The sequence below is a fragment of the Cynoglossus semilaevis genome, chromosome 2 (assembly GCF_000523025.1).
Source record: "Cynoglossus semilaevis isolate Cse_v1.0 chromosome 2, Cse_v1.0, whole genome shotgun sequence".
In the NCBI taxonomy this organism is placed as follows: domain Eukaryota; kingdom Metazoa; phylum Chordata; class Actinopteri; order Pleuronectiformes; family Cynoglossidae; genus Cynoglossus; species Cynoglossus semilaevis.
Window position 1 is genome coordinate 10148487 of NC_024308.1, and position 16347 is coordinate 10164833.

General features: G+C 39.8%; 3 protein-coding genes across 5 annotated transcripts in view; 2 read left to right on the top strand and 1 right to left on the bottom strand.

Moving 5' to 3' along the window:
* The window catches only part of cpamd8 (C3 and PZP like alpha-2-macroglobulin domain containing 8), a 38030-nt gene extending 30066 nt beyond the window's left edge, over positions 1-7964 (top strand). For all 3 annotated transcript variants that reach the window (XM_008336829.3, XM_025053745.1, XM_025053749.1), the window contains 7 exons: positions 2566-2640; positions 2839-2944; positions 3119-3229; positions 3339-3551; positions 4931-5005; positions 6736-6937; positions 7514-7964. In XM_008336829.3, the coding sequence (XP_008335051.1) occupies positions 2566-2640; positions 2839-2944; positions 3119-3229; positions 3339-3551; positions 4931-5005; positions 6736-6937; position 7514 (783 nt within the window). In that variant the 3' untranslated portion in view covers positions 7515-7964. The remainder of the gene's footprint in view (positions 1-2565; positions 2641-2838; positions 2945-3118; positions 3230-3338; positions 3552-4930; positions 5006-6735; positions 6938-7513) is intronic.
* A 20-nt stretch (positions 7965-7984) lies between these two features.
* Positions 7985-13186, top strand: cimap1d (CIMAP1 family member D). The gene is made up of 5 exons (XM_008336818.2): positions 7985-9802; positions 10155-10221; positions 11062-11172; positions 11466-11579; positions 12368-13186. The coding sequence occupies exons 2-5, from the start codon at positions 10182-10184 to the stop codon at positions 12853-12855; spliced, it is 753 nt and encodes a 250-aa protein (XP_008335040.1). The 5' UTR covers positions 7985-9802; positions 10155-10181; the 3' UTR covers positions 12856-13186.
* On the bottom strand, positions 12914-15087 carry cks2 (CDC28 protein kinase regulatory subunit 2). The gene is made up of 3 exons (XM_008336806.3): positions 14867-15087; positions 14250-14377; positions 12914-13421 (listed from the first exon to the last, which is right to left on the bottom strand). The coding sequence occupies exons 1-3, from the start codon at positions 14923-14925 to the stop codon at positions 13378-13380; spliced, it is 231 nt and encodes a 76-aa protein (XP_008335028.1). The 5' UTR covers positions 14926-15087; the 3' UTR covers positions 12914-13377.
* Positions 15088-16347: the final 1260 nt, after the last annotated feature.

The window sequence follows — 16347 nt, forward strand, 5'->3', positions numbered from 1 at the left end:
ATATATATATATATATATATATATATATATGTCCATGGAGAGTGAGAGAAGGTGGAGGTAAATTTAACAGCTGGTTCCAGGTCAGCTCCTCAGGCCTCCAACAGTGACTGGTCTCCTCATTACCAACCAGTTTTTGGACCTCAGTCGTCAGGCCCACACTTCTACAAGAGCCACCAATCTCGCTCCCTGGGGTGTTAAACAGTAGCTCACACACTGCAAACATCCAGTGCTGTGAGTGTGTCTGTTGGGGCTGACCTGAGCTGCACTGGCTAACAAGCTCATTTTACACCCCTGCTGGCCTCCCTTACAGTTTTACTGGTGCCTGCTCTGACTGCAGCTTACATTCCTCAATTTATGGTGTCAGCCTTGGCTCCTGAACTGGTGACTGTTTGGTTTGTTGGATGCTGCAGTGCTGATTAGCTGTGTGATTGGCTGGGAGCTCCCACAGCTGTGGCATCGTATCATCAATTAAAAGGAGCTGTTTTTAGTTGGAGCAGAAGCACACTGAGCGAATGTTAGAACTTTTGGAGCTCATTTGTGAATGTTTATTATTAGACTAAGAAACAATGCTTTTGGAAACAGGGACGACTTGTATGGCATGTGTGTCCGTGGCGCCAGCTCGGCCTGAGCACCTCATAAACCCCTGCTGTCTGAAGGCGGCCACCTCGACAGAACGACAGATCCATCTGTGGGGAAATTACCATGTCGGCTGTCGATGGCTGTCGATGGCTGTCGACTTAAATTTGCAATAAACAGCGACTCAGTCGTACAGTACTCTTTAAATCACTATTTAAGTGGAACACAATTGGTTATTGTTTGTTGTATTTTAACAATATCATTATTTAACTTTTTTAATACAGAAAACCTGATTAGGTCACTCTAGATGAAAGTTCTGATCCATGTTATGATATGAGTCAAGGTTTTCTCTCTGTGATGGCTTTACAATACCATCTGTGGGGAATTTCCCATGTCGGCTGTCGATGGCTGTCGATGGCTGTCGATGGCTGTCGATGGCTGCCGACTTAAATTTGCAATAAACAGCGACTCAGTCGTACAGTACTCTTTAAATCACTATTTAAGTGGAACACAATTGGTTATTGTTTGTTGTATTTTAACAATATCATTATTTAACTTTTTTAATACAGAAAACCTGATTAGGTCACTCTAGATGAAAGTTCTGATCCATGTTATGATATGAGTCAAGGTTTTCTCTCTGTGATGGCTTTACAATAACAGGAGATTCCATATGGTCTGTGGTCTGTGGTGGTTCAGAGTAGCCTCAGATACAGACCAAGTGAACTTGGATGGTCTGTGCAATATAAAGCTTTAAGGCTAAGAGTCTGGCACAGGATTTTCTTAAATGGTTTAAGTTACATTTGTCAATCTTAAGGCCCGCCAGGTCATCTTTAGTGGCCCACGGGAGCTTAAAAAGCATTTAACAGTTTATCAGTTTCAAAAACATTTATTAATATGTTATGGAGCAGTTACATCTATACAGTCTTCCATTTATGAGCGGCCCTTAAAGGGGAACTGTGTTGCTGATGTGGCCACCAGTGAATATGGGTTTGACCCCCCTGGTTTAAGTAAACATTCATACAAGTTATCTAATGGTATTTTTTAAGAAAATATAAAAAACTCATTAATAGTGAAACATAATTTCCATGATGGGGAACTGTCCAGTTCTCTGTGGTGCTGCCTGGTGTGTGTGTGCTAAGCAAATGGAGCCCAATACCCAATAAATACTCCATTATAGAGATTTTCTGTTTCATTTATAAGGGGTTGTGCATCAACTTTGTGTTGCATAAGGAGAAGGTTAAATGTGTTAAAGGATGTTGATCTATTTATTAAGTCTAGTTTGGCCATCATATCTTTGAAAGAACCATGTACACTTGAAATGTTAGGAAAAAGCCTTTTGTTTCTTATCAGTCTTATAGAAGGACTTAGAACTTGATCATTCGAAGGGATTGTCTGTTGATTTCCATTTTCAGTTTGTAGTCAAATTTGGGGGGGAAAGAAGGTTATCCTTCAGTTTATTTACTATCTGGAAATCTGAAATTGAATTGAAGATGTTGAATTTGAAGCCCTAGATCACGGCATTCAAACTCCCGGCTCGAGGACCGAGTCAATAATAATAAAAAAAATTGACCAAAAATTGACCAAGTCAATAATAATAAAATTTTGCCCTTGAGCCAATTTTTTTTTTTTCAATTTTATTTTTTCCAGTTTCACTTGAAAAGGTCGTGTAGCGACCACATCAATAACAGTTTGTTAATATTCTGCAGGATGCTCAGAACTGCCTCTCCCAAAGTGTCTTTCTGTCTTATTGGGCTCAGGCTGAAGGGTCAGTTAGGTCAGGACATCAATGCCTCTTTGTTTCTGTCTTTAGGAAGTTCTTTTCCGTTAAAGAGATAAAAAAGTGTTTTAAAACTGCAAAACATTCTCCCCCCATAAAGGAAGTTAATCCAAACACCTGGAGGACAGAAGCAGTAGTACAGTACGACCAGTGTCCAGTGGTGTTTGTGTTTCCACCTCCTGATTGTAGTTTGTGTTTCACTTCCTCCACAGCTGCTGATGGATAAGAAAGTGGGGCTGAAGAGATACGAGCTGAATGGGAGAAAAGTGCTGTTCTACTTTGATGAGGTGAGTTTACATCCTCATTACTCTGTCACTCAGAGGTGTGTACGTGTCAAAGCCTGCCGCAGTGACGGTGGATAGGCAGTAAAACTACATGTTGCACCATGTTAGAGCCTCTTTAAAGAGTCTAAAGGGTATTTATATCATTTTTCATGTTTCTGGTTTTGTAAGTAGTTTTCAATCTGCCCCCGCCCCCTTCCTTAGATTCCCAGCCAATGTGTGACATGTGTGGCCTTTCAAGCTGTCAGGGAGTACATCGTGGGCAAGACAGCGCCTGTTCCGGTCAAGATCTATGACTACTACGAACCAGGTGTGCCTCTGATGAATATTTTTAGTGCAGCTTTTTAAAGAGTCACAAAGCAGGAAAAAATGTCGAGCTCACCATGATTTATGGAGTGGCTTCTTTCATGTAAGTGGGTGTATGTCATGTTATGACCTCTTTAAGGCGGTCGTCATCACTGTTCTGTGTGTTTTTCTTGTGCAGCCTTTGAGGCCACCCGCTTCTACAACGTTAGCGAGAGCAGTCCACTAGCGCGGGAGCTTTGTGATGGACCTACCTGCAATGAGGTGGAAAGTTCAACCAATCACTGGATCGGTGAGTGTGTGTGTGTGTGTGTGTGTGTCCTGAAAGACCAATTCAAACAGCTGGCTTCCGGTTTCCAGTCGTTCTTCCAGTTCACCCTCACTTTTATTTTTCCGTGCAGGTTTCGTGCAGGGGAATCAGTGCAACAGCGTGTTGGGCTGCCTGGAGGAGGAGCAGTATGAACGATGCACCTGCTACAGGGATTGTGGTTATGATGGTGAACCAGTGTGTGGGTCAGATGGGCAGCTTTATCAGAACCAGTGTCAGATGGAGGTTTTTGCCTGTCGAAACGGAACCAGTATCAAGCAGGTCCCAATGTCCCAGTGTCCACATGGTAAGGATTAACTGTAGCTGGGTTCATGAGTCTCTCATTGTGTTGCCTTCACTGTCGCAGCCTGAACATATAGTCGGCTGAGAAACATGGAACCTTTGGGCCCAGAGTAAAACTGTTTAGTCAGTCTTTATGTTTATGTTTATATTCTATCACTGGCAGTGATAGAATTCTGTCAATGTCACTGTGTATGGTGTGTCTGTGTGTGTGTCCCTAGGTCAGAGCTGTTAAAACAGCTGTTCAGGTGTGGAGCTGATTAGTGGAAGACGGGGTTTTTTTGGGGTTTTTCTTTTTTTTTTTTGACCCGTCACACTCCCCCCCCCCCCCCCCTTTTTTTGCTCCCTGCTGTATTACAGGGCTGCGTCCAAATGACAGAGTGCTTTTGTCCAGCCCTTTGAAATCTCTGTCACATTCCTTTCCGAAGCATAGCCCAACAACAAAGGAGCCTTCATGTTGTGGAGCAGATTAGGACAAAAAAAGACATAGACAAAACTTTGGCGTTAAAAAGGGGTTCGTGCTGTGGAGAGTGTAAGAAGAATTATTTTTGTATATCACTCCCTGACCTCTGCTTGTTTGTCTATGGCTGCATCAGGAACAGTGTGTGTTTCCAAAAATGACCCCCCTGGCAGAAATGTGTTGGTTAGTGGGTCAAAATTATTTATGTGCACAATCTAGGTCACGCAACAAAGACAATCCTTTAGATATGTTTTTCTTTAGGTCAAAGACCAATGAACCAAGAAATAATAACAAAGCTCTGTCCCTACGTAGCATCTAAATGTAAATGTAAATATAATAGTACAAAAATATAATTTAATTTCTTAATTTCTTCTTTGTTGGGTCAGGGGTCTTTTCCACATCTAAAAATTGACATCAAGTTCTGTTCAAATGTTCTTTGACTAAATGAGAACAGTGTGATTGGACAGATCTGATATTACTGTAAAGTAGGGATGTCCGATAATATGGGCCGACCGATATGATTGGCCTGATATTAGCATAAGTAGGAATGAAAACCTGATAACCCAATGCCTGGGTTTTGCCAAATATGCTGGAATAGCTGGTAAGGTCCTGAGACGTTTACCGCAGTTTTGGGGGCAAATATCGGTATCGGTTGATATCGGAATCAGAAATTAAGTGTTTGGACAATATCGGCATATCGGATATCGGCAAAATGTTAACCATAGACTCAGCTTCAATTCAAATCATTTTAACCTGGTTTCCATCAAAGGTTAGATGAAAAAAACTTAATTCTGAGTGTTGAACAACCTGATCAAGTAAAACACGACACATCTCAGGTCTAATGTTGACTTGAAATCATAACATCTGTCCTACACTGTAATGTTTTGACTTTAAATCTCTGTGCTTTTATGCCTGTGTTTTCCCAGTGGAGACCGTGATAGAGGACAGGCAACCAACAGTAGAGCACGAAACTGAGCAACCTTCAGTGCCTGCAATCCCAGGTAACTTTGTCTAAAGCTGTAACGACGGCAGTTCTTCATGTACGTCCATCTCCCTCATTAACACCTCTCCCTCCATATCCAACAATCAGTCAAATTACATTTCTGCGCAGTGCATTCAAGCTACTAGGGATATCTGAAGACCTGAATTGAAGAGAATTGAAGACTCTTGTATTTACAGTATATGGATTAAGGTGTGAATAACATACAGATGGTGTTGTTGCTAACACGATGACTGCACAGCTGGACTATATTGTATGTAGCTGAGTTTGGTGTCCTAATCCACCACCTCTGTGAAGACATGCGTTCTTCATGAATGGCTTATCTTAGTCTCTTCAAACTGTCTGTCTTCTCTATGTCCTCCTCTTCTCGTCCTTGTGAGATTGTCCTTTGTCCTTCAGCTGTAGATAAACAACTGCGTCCTGGCTTGAAGCACCGTCTCTCCTGTGTTGTTGTTTGTGCTTGTACCAGTGTTGTTCGGGGACAACCAGGACAGTCCTCACTGCACTGTCCTACATAAACAACGGTGCTGTGTTTATGTGGTGTCCCCAATGGTGTTGTTGGGTTTGAAGTAAAGGTGTACTTTGTATCCAGACACAGGAAGTCGCACACAGACTGGAGGTTACATTTGTTCAACGTTTTGTACACTTTTGCTGCTTTTTATTGTTTTTATTGCAAACTGGAACATAAAGAAAAGTTCAGGAACTTAGAAATAGGGAAATAGTTTAGGAAAAAAATCAGCAAAGAATGTGTGCCAGGTGACTGTGACCAGAAAGAGCAAACAAAGTGAATGGGAAATCAGGGAGCCAGGGTGAGGTGTGGACATCACTTCATGTCCAAAGTCAGTGTGACGTCAGGACGGACTCTGGAGTTTAATCATGGTCTTAGACATGTCTTCACTGTGAGGAGAGTCAAAGTTTAGCTGTGATGCACGGAGGACCTGTGTGAATATGAATGTGCAGGGCTGTGTGTGTGTGTTTTTGTGTGATGTGGCGTGAAGCACGCACTGACTTGTTTCACAGCCTGCAGCTCCCAAAAAAGTCTCCGTATTACAAAAACGGAGGCTCACACACTCACCTGAGGAATGTGTTTCACCCAAACAAACCAAATTGATCAAATAAATGTCCGTTCACTGTTCAGTCTGGGGACAGACGCCCCAACAGTTGGACATGTCCTCATCTACAGTTGAACAAACTTGCTGGTCATCAGGATAAATAAAGCTGTAAACACACTGTCATTGTAAACCATTAGACCGTTGGACTCACTGAGTGCACTCGTAGGTGTAATAGGTGAAAGTGGGCTACGCCAAGGAGCTAATGGTTTCCACCACAGCAGGGAGGAAGCTCTGGTATTAGCCTCCATGTACAGACTTGTCTGGTTAGTGAACTTGTACCAGAGCATACAGTAGAATACACGCACTGCATTTTAGTTCATTTTTTTTTACAACCAGATCGTGCTTTTTCAGGCCACTTCCATAAAAGATGAATGGATGGATTAGATCAAATAAATATGAATTATCTAATTGTGAATAAAGTTTCTAAATCAGCGAAGTGTGCCAAATAAAGACTGTAAAATAAACACTGAAACACAACTTTGAAACTGAAGATTTGGACCTAACTCATTGGAGTAGGTTTTGTGAGTGTAGAGGGACCCCTGCTGTTTCTAATGCGGTATTGTTGCACTGCTGGGTTTTTTAACTGTTCTCTCTGCATGTGTCACTTCAAACCGATCAGGTGAAGAGGACCTCAGCTCCATGGCAGAGGTTTCCTACTACTCCTACGAATACGACCCAGATTCCGATCCATTCCTGGCTGATGCAGATGGCGTGCACCAGTCTGCTCACCCTGAAATCCAGCAAAGTGTAGAGCAGACGGTGCCGCTACCAGCCGACAAACAGCTGCCCACACTGGACACAAAAAACACTCCTGAACGATGGTATGAACAACTTGTGTCTTTGGTCAATTAAGTCCTGGCATTTTGTCACTTTAGTTTTGTCACTCCAATGTCTTATGGTTATTTAGCTGTAATTTAGTCAAACGAACATTATTTTTTTATCATTTCATCATTATTACTTTTTGGACAAGCTGTCAAATCCCTACTGTAACTCAAATTCTGTGAAAACCTCCATCTGGAGTTCTGCAGTAACTGCGTGTAAACAGATATAATAAACAGAAAGAATTATCACCATAGACAACAATCACATTTTTCACATAAAAAGCTTAAAATTTAAAAAATTAATTCATGTATTTTTTAATGTTTTTGATCAGGCATGTCCAAACAGTTCCTCAAAGGGCTGTGCGGTTGCAGCTTTTTGTTCCAACCAACCAAGAGCTCCAAATTTTAACCAGTCAGATGTGTGTAGCCTGAGATCAGTTGATTAAACGTGTCAGATCAGGTGTGATGTTGCTGCTGCTTGGTTGGAGCTAAAACCAGACTCCAAATATATTTTTCTCAGATTCTGTTATTGTCTAATAATGAAGTTGCTTGTTTTGTTTTGTATTTCCTCCACAGAACCCCTCACAGAGTGAAGCCATAACCGCCTTTAACTTGTACATTATTTGTGAATATGAAAGTGAATGAGAAGAAGAGAAGCTCTGGCTGAGAGGAGGAGGGGGCGGAGTCTGAAGAGTGTGATTATGTATATGGAGTGTGTGTTCTTTGCTGTCTCCATGTTCTGAATGCTTGAGCGGACGTTTGTATGTTTGTGTGTTATGTTTTCCTCTTCCTGCTCTTGGTCACCATTAGGCACAATAGCATCTTTTTTTTTTTACTCACTGTTATTGCCTTTATAATCACTAAAAATAACCAAGTATTTATGTTTGTAATTACACCTGACATTAAGCGATATATTTTGTTATTTTGTCTCTCTGTGGTATTTATTTGTAGCAAAAAGTCATAATATTTTTATTTTAATTGTTGTCATTCTGCCCTCCTCTGTCTTTTCCCCTTCTCAAACAACAGACATGTTTTTTGCGATCATTTCCCCTTCTCAAACAACAGACATGTTAGACAAGTTATTTTTTTGTTTATCATGGCTGTATCCTAATTATCATATACTTTTTTACGACAATGTCGACAATGGTATCTATTGGTAAAGAGTCGGAAAGTCGTGCACCAGGGCATACCAGCTGACATGTTTCTCAAACTGCTGCATCTGCGTCTGCTCTCCAGTCAACTCTTCACCTTACCTACCTTGAGTTTTGATTGTACAGTTGATAAGCTATTGTGTTTATTCTTTGGTTTGTTTATTCTGTCGTTTTGAATTGACTTATGAAGCGTTCAACCTTAAAAATCAACAATGAAGTTTAAAGATTTGTGTAAATATACCAAATTTGATTAGATGTAGCCCCGAGTCATATAAACATTGTGCTTTTTAAAACAAGAATTAAAAAATAAACATGTTTTGATGCTGTATATGTACATTTAAAAAAATAATGCTTAAATTCCCCCTCACTTCTTTAACAACCTCGTCTCTGCAGCGGCAGCGGGTCAGAAGGCTCCGTTTCCCGGTTCCCTTTGAAAAGTTAGTTAAGTCTGGAGATAATTTCCTGCCTGCAGTACGCTGCATTACAACTATGCTGCTTCAGAAGTCCCTTTGCTTTGATAACTGACTCCCTGACCCCTGGCAAGCGGCAGCGTTGGAGGGAGAAAGCATGCTCACGTCTGTTTCAGTTTCTACTGTACACATTCCTGAGCTGGGATGTGCATCATTTTCCTGTTTCTTGCTGCTAACAGCAGATATGTGTTACCAAAGCTGCAGCTGCAATAGCATTAGGAGCCTGTAAAAGTTTAATATTGCTTTTCTGCACAGACTACTTGTCCGCCCACTTGTTACTCTGGCCTACCGCTCCATCATGACTTTTAAACAACTCCTCCAAATTCCAACTACAAATTACCAGTGGGATTAGCAAAGATCAAAGGTGGCTAAGCTGTAACCTCGTCTGTTTGACCTGGTGCCAAAGATAAGGAAGCAGAGGGTGGCTGGTTTGATTTCCAGCTGTATGTTGTCAGTTTATGACTTGATCCGTGGGTCTGTCGTAGCTGCTCCAGGTGTGCTGCACTGCATCTGACCCCACATCTGTGATAGGGCTCTATTTCCATCACAGTGCTCTCATGGGAGGAAAATACACACACACAAACAGTATGGCCTGCACATGTGCTCACCTGAAGTCATCTGTGGGCCGACGGAATACGGAGGCGTTCAGTGAAGTGGAAAAAAGCTTGGATGTGGCAGCACATGCTTGTTGATCACAGTACATTAAAATATTTGTCTTCCTGGATTCATGTGTTGTGAAGGCCCTGTAGTACAGAAGGGTTATTTTACCCAAACTTTGTTGTGACACCAGGGGATCCTGCCCTGCAGTGAAGTCTCTGTGGAAACTGCATGCATGGTTAAAGAGTGATATTGTGTCTCCACGCCGCATTGAGCAGAAAGAGTGAAAAGGGAAGGAGGGAGCGGGGGATCCTGGTTTCATGCTTTGCGGGGGGGGAGCTAGCATTACATGAAAGTGAATCTGACTGATGACATTATTGTTCCTAGGCAGCAGTCGAGTGCAACTCTACATCCACTACTGAGAAGGGAGCCTCGGCCATTGGTCTGTGCCAACGGCCGTAGAGTATTTTGGGTTAAATCCAGTGACTTTAACTGTGCACACTGATATTAAAAGATTTGTTCTGGATCATCTGTGCTCCAGGTTTGGAGAGTTCTTTGGGACACAGGTGAAAGTGAACATGGAATAGTTAAAGTTAAAGACTGTTTTGCAACCTGCCCTTGGTCTTGCTGAAAGGTAATTGTGTGTGGTAAGTACTTCCTGTACGTATTTATTTCCCATTGATTTTATTGTCACTGACTGTTTTGTTAAACCGGTAGAAATGTTTTATTTTTCCAGACATCAGGACATTTGCACAACAGCCAAAAGTGTGCAAAAGAAAAATATCATCATGAGAATATTAACATGATTATGTACAGAATTTAGAAATACGAGCTGAAGTAAATTTGAATTAAAGTATTTAATAAAAAGAAGTACTGCGGCGTACTAATATTATCAGTAATGAGCTTTAATAACTGATGGAATTACACCTCTAGTTTATACATCCATCTGTTTTGACAAAGCAGTGTGAATGATTAACATTAACACTTGTCGACTTCCAGAATCATCATCACGTCTACAAAGACTCGATGGAGAAAAAATACCCTGCGATTTCAGGAAGAGAAAAGGGTAAGTCCAGGGTGTGAGTCTGTGTGTGTGACCTTTTTTAGAATCTACTGCAGCTCTGCACAAACTTCAGTTGAGATCCCATAAAGAGAATGTTGACTTGAACGGAACAGAGGATTTGTCAAAGTGCAGACCTGCCAGGACTTGTCTCACACTGGGAAAAATGCTTCCTTTTCTGGGCTCTGTGGGCTGAACACTTGTACACTGCTGTAAGTCATTACTTTCTGCAGGTTGATTTGGCGTTTTCACCCCCATTCTGCTCTGGTATCCATGTGTTTGACCCTGTTGTTTTGGTTACAAAGACCTCCAGGCTGTTGTTCACTGAACCCTGTCTCTAAGAGCAGACTGATGGTGTCTTAATAGATATATTTATTACAGGACTCCCTGACATCTTTGTTTCAAGAGCCATGCTCTGTATTTTAGCTCGCTACACCCAAGCTAGAAAAGTCAACGGCTAATTTTAAATTACAAAATTATTTTCAACCTTTTTTTGACTTGGCATTTCTTCTAAAATTAGTTTTTTTCATGTTTGTTATAGTGTGTTGCTTTTAATTAGTTGAAAAAATAGGTTGGAAAACACTGTTTTAATGTGTCTGACTGGTCAACAGACCCTTACGTTGAATATGAAAATAAAACCCACATATGATGCAATTAGTGGTTTGAAAAAAAAAATCAAATTCAATTGCAAATTGATTTTTTTTTTTTTAACTACAACAGGTATGGCTGACTTTTATTTAATAGGACTTTAAACGTACCACACATGCACACATTTTTGTATGTGAAATAATACATATTTACTGTGAGTCCTCTCAGTGGACATTTTTGACATTGTCCTTTCTCTAGGACCAGGTCCTGGTCGCTATGGGCTTCCTCCAACCATTGGATTTAATGGACACGACTTCACCAAACCCACCAGTCCTGCTTACTCCTTTCACGGCAAGATGAGTGACAGTAGTGAGTCTCGTTTCCCTGTTTCCTCCTTCAAAAAATAATGTGCTCGTTGTTGACATTGTCAAACCTTTTGTGTCAGTTAACAGCAAAGTAACTGAAAGAGTTGAGATACAAATATATATATATGTGTATATATATATGTATATATAAGATGTAAACACTAGGGGGAGACAACTCCTTATGAATGCTGAATTCCTTGACTTAATGGCCACTGCGGCAGGTCTCATTGTGGGGACAGTACTTTATATAAAGATGAGAGGTTTGGTTTGATGTTTTTACATGTTTGTTTTTTACAGTATATTCTGTTGACTGCAGTCCTGGCCCGCAGTACTATGTTGATGCAAAGATCACACGCTTTGGGAAGGATGGTACTCCTGCATACTCCATGTTAAGCAGAATCAAAAGACAGAGTGAGTGTCTTCTCTTGCGATATCTCAAATCCAAACATAAAAGCCGCAAAACTAAACTATTTATTTCAACTAATTTATATTCCATAACAACTTAAGAATTTTTGTTGAAGTAGTTCAGATATGGCATTTACAGTAGTAGCACCAAGCACAGTGTTGGTTTGATAATATGAACTAACATATTGTTGAACTCACCTCTGCATGACTTTTACTATGACTAGTTACCTAATATTGTCAGAGATTAGCACCAGAAAACAATTGTCATTATTTGTAATGCTTCTGTTGAATTTCACTGTCCAAATGACTCCCCTAGACACAATACATGAGAAAGAAAAAAAAAAGATAAAAAAAAACCTGTATGATAAAACCAGCCAATCAGTGAGCGCCGAGTCTTGAATGCACCCATGTACACTCGCTCTCGCCTAACGTGTCTAATCCTGTCTGCCTCAGGTTTCCAGGACACACTGGGGAGTGTGCAAACTCAATTTATAGAAGTTAAAATATATAGTCTTGTAACAGCAGGTCAACTGGGGGCACGAATTAGAGTGGTGTAGAACTGGATTTATTTATATCTTTAAAAGAAAATAAACATCCCAACTTCTTTGGAAGTTCTTGGAAGCTTCCTTACCCTCAGATATGTTCCCTTACAGCTCAGAGCCAAAATAAACATCCCAACTTCTTTGGAAGCTCAGAGCTGTTGTCAGCTGCTATGACTCCATTACCTCCTTAAGTGCTCTCTACCATATGGCACGGAGTCGGCAGTTAATATTCCTCAATGGTTTCTCTCCTAGAGGATCTGTTCCAGACACCTGGACCTGGTGCATACAGCCCAGAGAAAGCTCCTCCATGCAACCTACAGCGCAGACCACCATCCTACACAATGGGTACACGCACGCACTACCGCAGCATGGACGCCGTACCTGCTCCTAACAAGTACCATCTCCCTCCACTCATGGGGCCTAAAGTACCAAACAAACCAGCCAGTGCATGCTACACCATGTCAGCTAGTTACAGCCCTGGTGGGCCCTCTGTGGATTTAGCACAGACACCGGGGCCCTGCAGGTACAACACTACAGACCCAGGTGTCTATCTGCACAGACAACCAGCGTTTTCCATTCTGGGACGACACAGTTCACCCAAAGACAAAACGAAAATTCCGGGTCCTGGAACTTACAATCCAGAGAAAGTGACAGTGCACAAACCTCGGGCCCCGTCCTTTTCTTTAGGGGTCAGACACTCTGAATTTGTAACTCCACTGGTTGTTAATGTTTCTGATTGAACATTCATCCTTTAAAGTAGAAGCAAGAAAAAGTTTTTAGAAAGTGACAAAACAAATATTTGAGATTTAAAGATAACACAATTTATTTTGTTTCTTCTATGACAACAAGCTTATACCATTCACAACTCAGTGAAAATAAAATATCTAGAAGTATCATATATACAAAACAGTCAGTAATAGAGAGAACATAAAATGTCCAGACACAGAAATCACACTTGGAAAATTACCAGGCTCTAGAATAAAATAATCCTATGCCCTCATGACGACTCAGTAAATAAGAAAATATAGAAAATGGCGAAAATAAAAACATTAAAAATAAAGAACTGACAGGCAATTCACTTCGGCAAATTAATTATATGGGCACCATTCACAATGGAATAAAGATATATGCCTCTCATTACCTCTAAAAACTGAGGAAGACTGAAAGAACAAAAGTTGACACTTTCTACACATATTCAACAGATAGGAAATAATGTATGGTCGAAAGACAATACAAATAAACAATCATACAAGTGCATCTTCTTACTCCTTCGGCAAAGGCCTCCTGAAAAGCAGTATGTGTGGTTCTGGAAAATAAAAGTAAAAAAAGAAAAAATAATTGCATCATTAAGAAAGCAACAGTAGTCACTACAGCATCTGAGGCTGGGGTCAATGTTAAACCAGGACTATCTTTACATGACAACGGCTAACAAATGACAACATTTCTGTACTGTCTTAGCAAAATAGCCAACTAGCTATCTTTGTTATTCTACATACAGTCACCTATGCAGTGTTTCCCTCCTTCCTCCTGCCTGATGTTCAACATCCACATCATCATCTTTCCTAAGGTTATCTCAAAACTGCAGCACTTTGGCTGATCCTCTGATAATAAAAGATAAGTGATAATGTGTAATAATAATAATTTGGATAAGATAAGTGATAATGTGTAATAATAATTTGGACTTCTCTCTGTATAAAATTTGAAGTTAAAGTAAATTTAAAATTTTACCTTTGTATTTTTGACCTATAGAAATAATTACATTTGAAAAACACCAGTAATTGTTGCTTAAAACTCAACATGTAAAAACATATTTGCCTAAAAATATCTTTTCATTATGTTGAGTTGCAACTGGTACGTTGTCATCTTTTATCAATTTGTATCTATTCTGCTCCGCCACATGAAGTCCACTTTGTCCACATTTACATTCATATGTTACTATTTTATGGAACCAGAAATGACCAAAAGAAGACTAAGGGAATGGATTAGAGCTTAATGATGACAACAGCATTCTTTGATTAAGTATTTCAATTAAATAATCTTTAATCCATTACCTTACAATTACATTTGTAATCATAAATTACATTTCAACTGCGTTGTAAAATAGTTATAGAACTAACATTGTGTGTTTCCTGACCTGGTTTGTGGATCATGTAGTGAGTCCAGCCCTGGCTCTGCTGCACACCAAGGCCCCTCCACTCCTCTTCTGTCATCAGGTGGGCGGAGGGCACCAGTTTGGACAGCTGCTTTGGAAGCACCACATGTCTGTATTGAGATAAGACATTTTTTTAAAATAAATAACAAATACCATTTACATGAGGATAACACATTAACTTTTATAGCAGTATACGCTCAAAGCAGGAAGCACGATTCCCTTCATCCATTAAATGCCACGGTTCACAGCTACCACGTCAGACTTTTGCCAGGTGAAAATCATCAGTGTTGCTAACTGCTTTGGAACAAAATTCTATACAAGGTCAAATCCATAATCCTAGTGTTACTAATATTATTTTAATTTGTTTTCGAAAAAATCTGTTTGATAAGAAGTACCTACAAACCCCAGCTGCTAAATTTTACAATAGTTACATTCTACCAAGTCACTGTGTAAATATTTTCCAAATTAGAGAAGGATATATTTTAAAATAACCACACGTGGATCAATCTACCCGTCGAAGTTCAGTTGGTCAACAAGCTGCTGTGGCTAACGATCTTACACACTATCAGTTAGCCAGAAGTCGGCAACAGTAAACCTACCTGTATTCAAAGTCGTCGTCGTTGTACTTGTCAGAGTAGTAAATCTGCTTCTTCGACATCTTCGGTTAGTGACAAACCCTCTGAACCGGTGTAGAGAAAACCTTCGGTCTGGTCTTAGTGAGTATGTTTTTCTTCTGGTACGATGTAACGCCACAAGTTGCCGCTGTCATCTGCCGCTGTTTTTACCCGCAGCTATTCAAACGTTAACGGTCCCCCCGCCATCGCCTGATTGGTCAGACCAGTGATACGCCCTTCTTCAAAGATCGTCTAAAGCATTGAAGATATATGAAGATATAGAACTATGTTACCAAAATAAAATCAACACCAAAACCACAAATATGTATCAATACATTTCTAATTTACATTTTTGTTATCATTTAAACATAAATTTGTACCAAAAATGTAAACTTATACCAGTACACTCTGTGTTTACTTGCGTTTTTGAAATACCTTTACCAGATGTGTCGAACTACGTAAAAACAAGCCCAGTAAGATCTCTTTGCTTCTGTGCCTGTTCTTGATGTCACGTATTATCGCGATATCGCCTTCCTCTCAGTATGATACTGCAATTAATTTTTGTTTTCGATTAAAGTATTTATTACATTTACGTGGCTAACTTTTTAAATATATATAGAAGAGAAATAATAGAACATATATACATATTATATATATATATATATATATATATATATATATATATATATATATATATATATATATATATATATAATATGTATATATGGTCTATCTGTTGAGACCTTGAAATCTAGAAATTTGCCAAAATGAAACAAGTCTTCTCAACTTAAGATAAATATTGGGCTTGTATTTATTTTTTATTTATTTATTGGGTTGTGCAAGGGTTTAATGTGAGAATGACTTTCAAAAGTTTTAACATTTTTCTCCAAGCTTCTTCACTCTTTATAGTCAATGATTTGTAGTACGGTCTCAGTTTGTTTATTTTTTTGCCCTTTAACTACACAGTTTAAGCTTCAGCCTTGTAGTTAACATATGCTGTTGTTTTAAGTTGTAATGGCCGTGAACAAGGTAAGCACTACTAATGAGTGTAGGTGTATTCACAGCAGGGTTTGCTCCGGACGTATTATGCAGAGTACATAAGTCAGGAGGAAGAAATGTTAACTCTTTGCACACAATGTTGATTGTATTAGTACAACATCAACAAGTGATGCATTTAGCATTTTTTTGACTAGCAACACACATTCTTGCCTAAAGCAAAAAACAAGATGAAGTTTACATTTTAAATTCAGCTGTTTTCCCTGCGGTCGTGTTACTAATGTTCCTGTTCCACACACTATTTAAATATGATTTTTTTTTTTTTTTTGCATCTTATTGATTCAGTTATTTACAAAAAAGAGGAAGGTGGATGGAGGGGGTGAGGGAGGTAAAGTGTACCAAGGCCACGAACTGCTGCACATTGATCACATCTGGTTTATCAGTAACTCTGTATGTCCTCTGGTAAACTA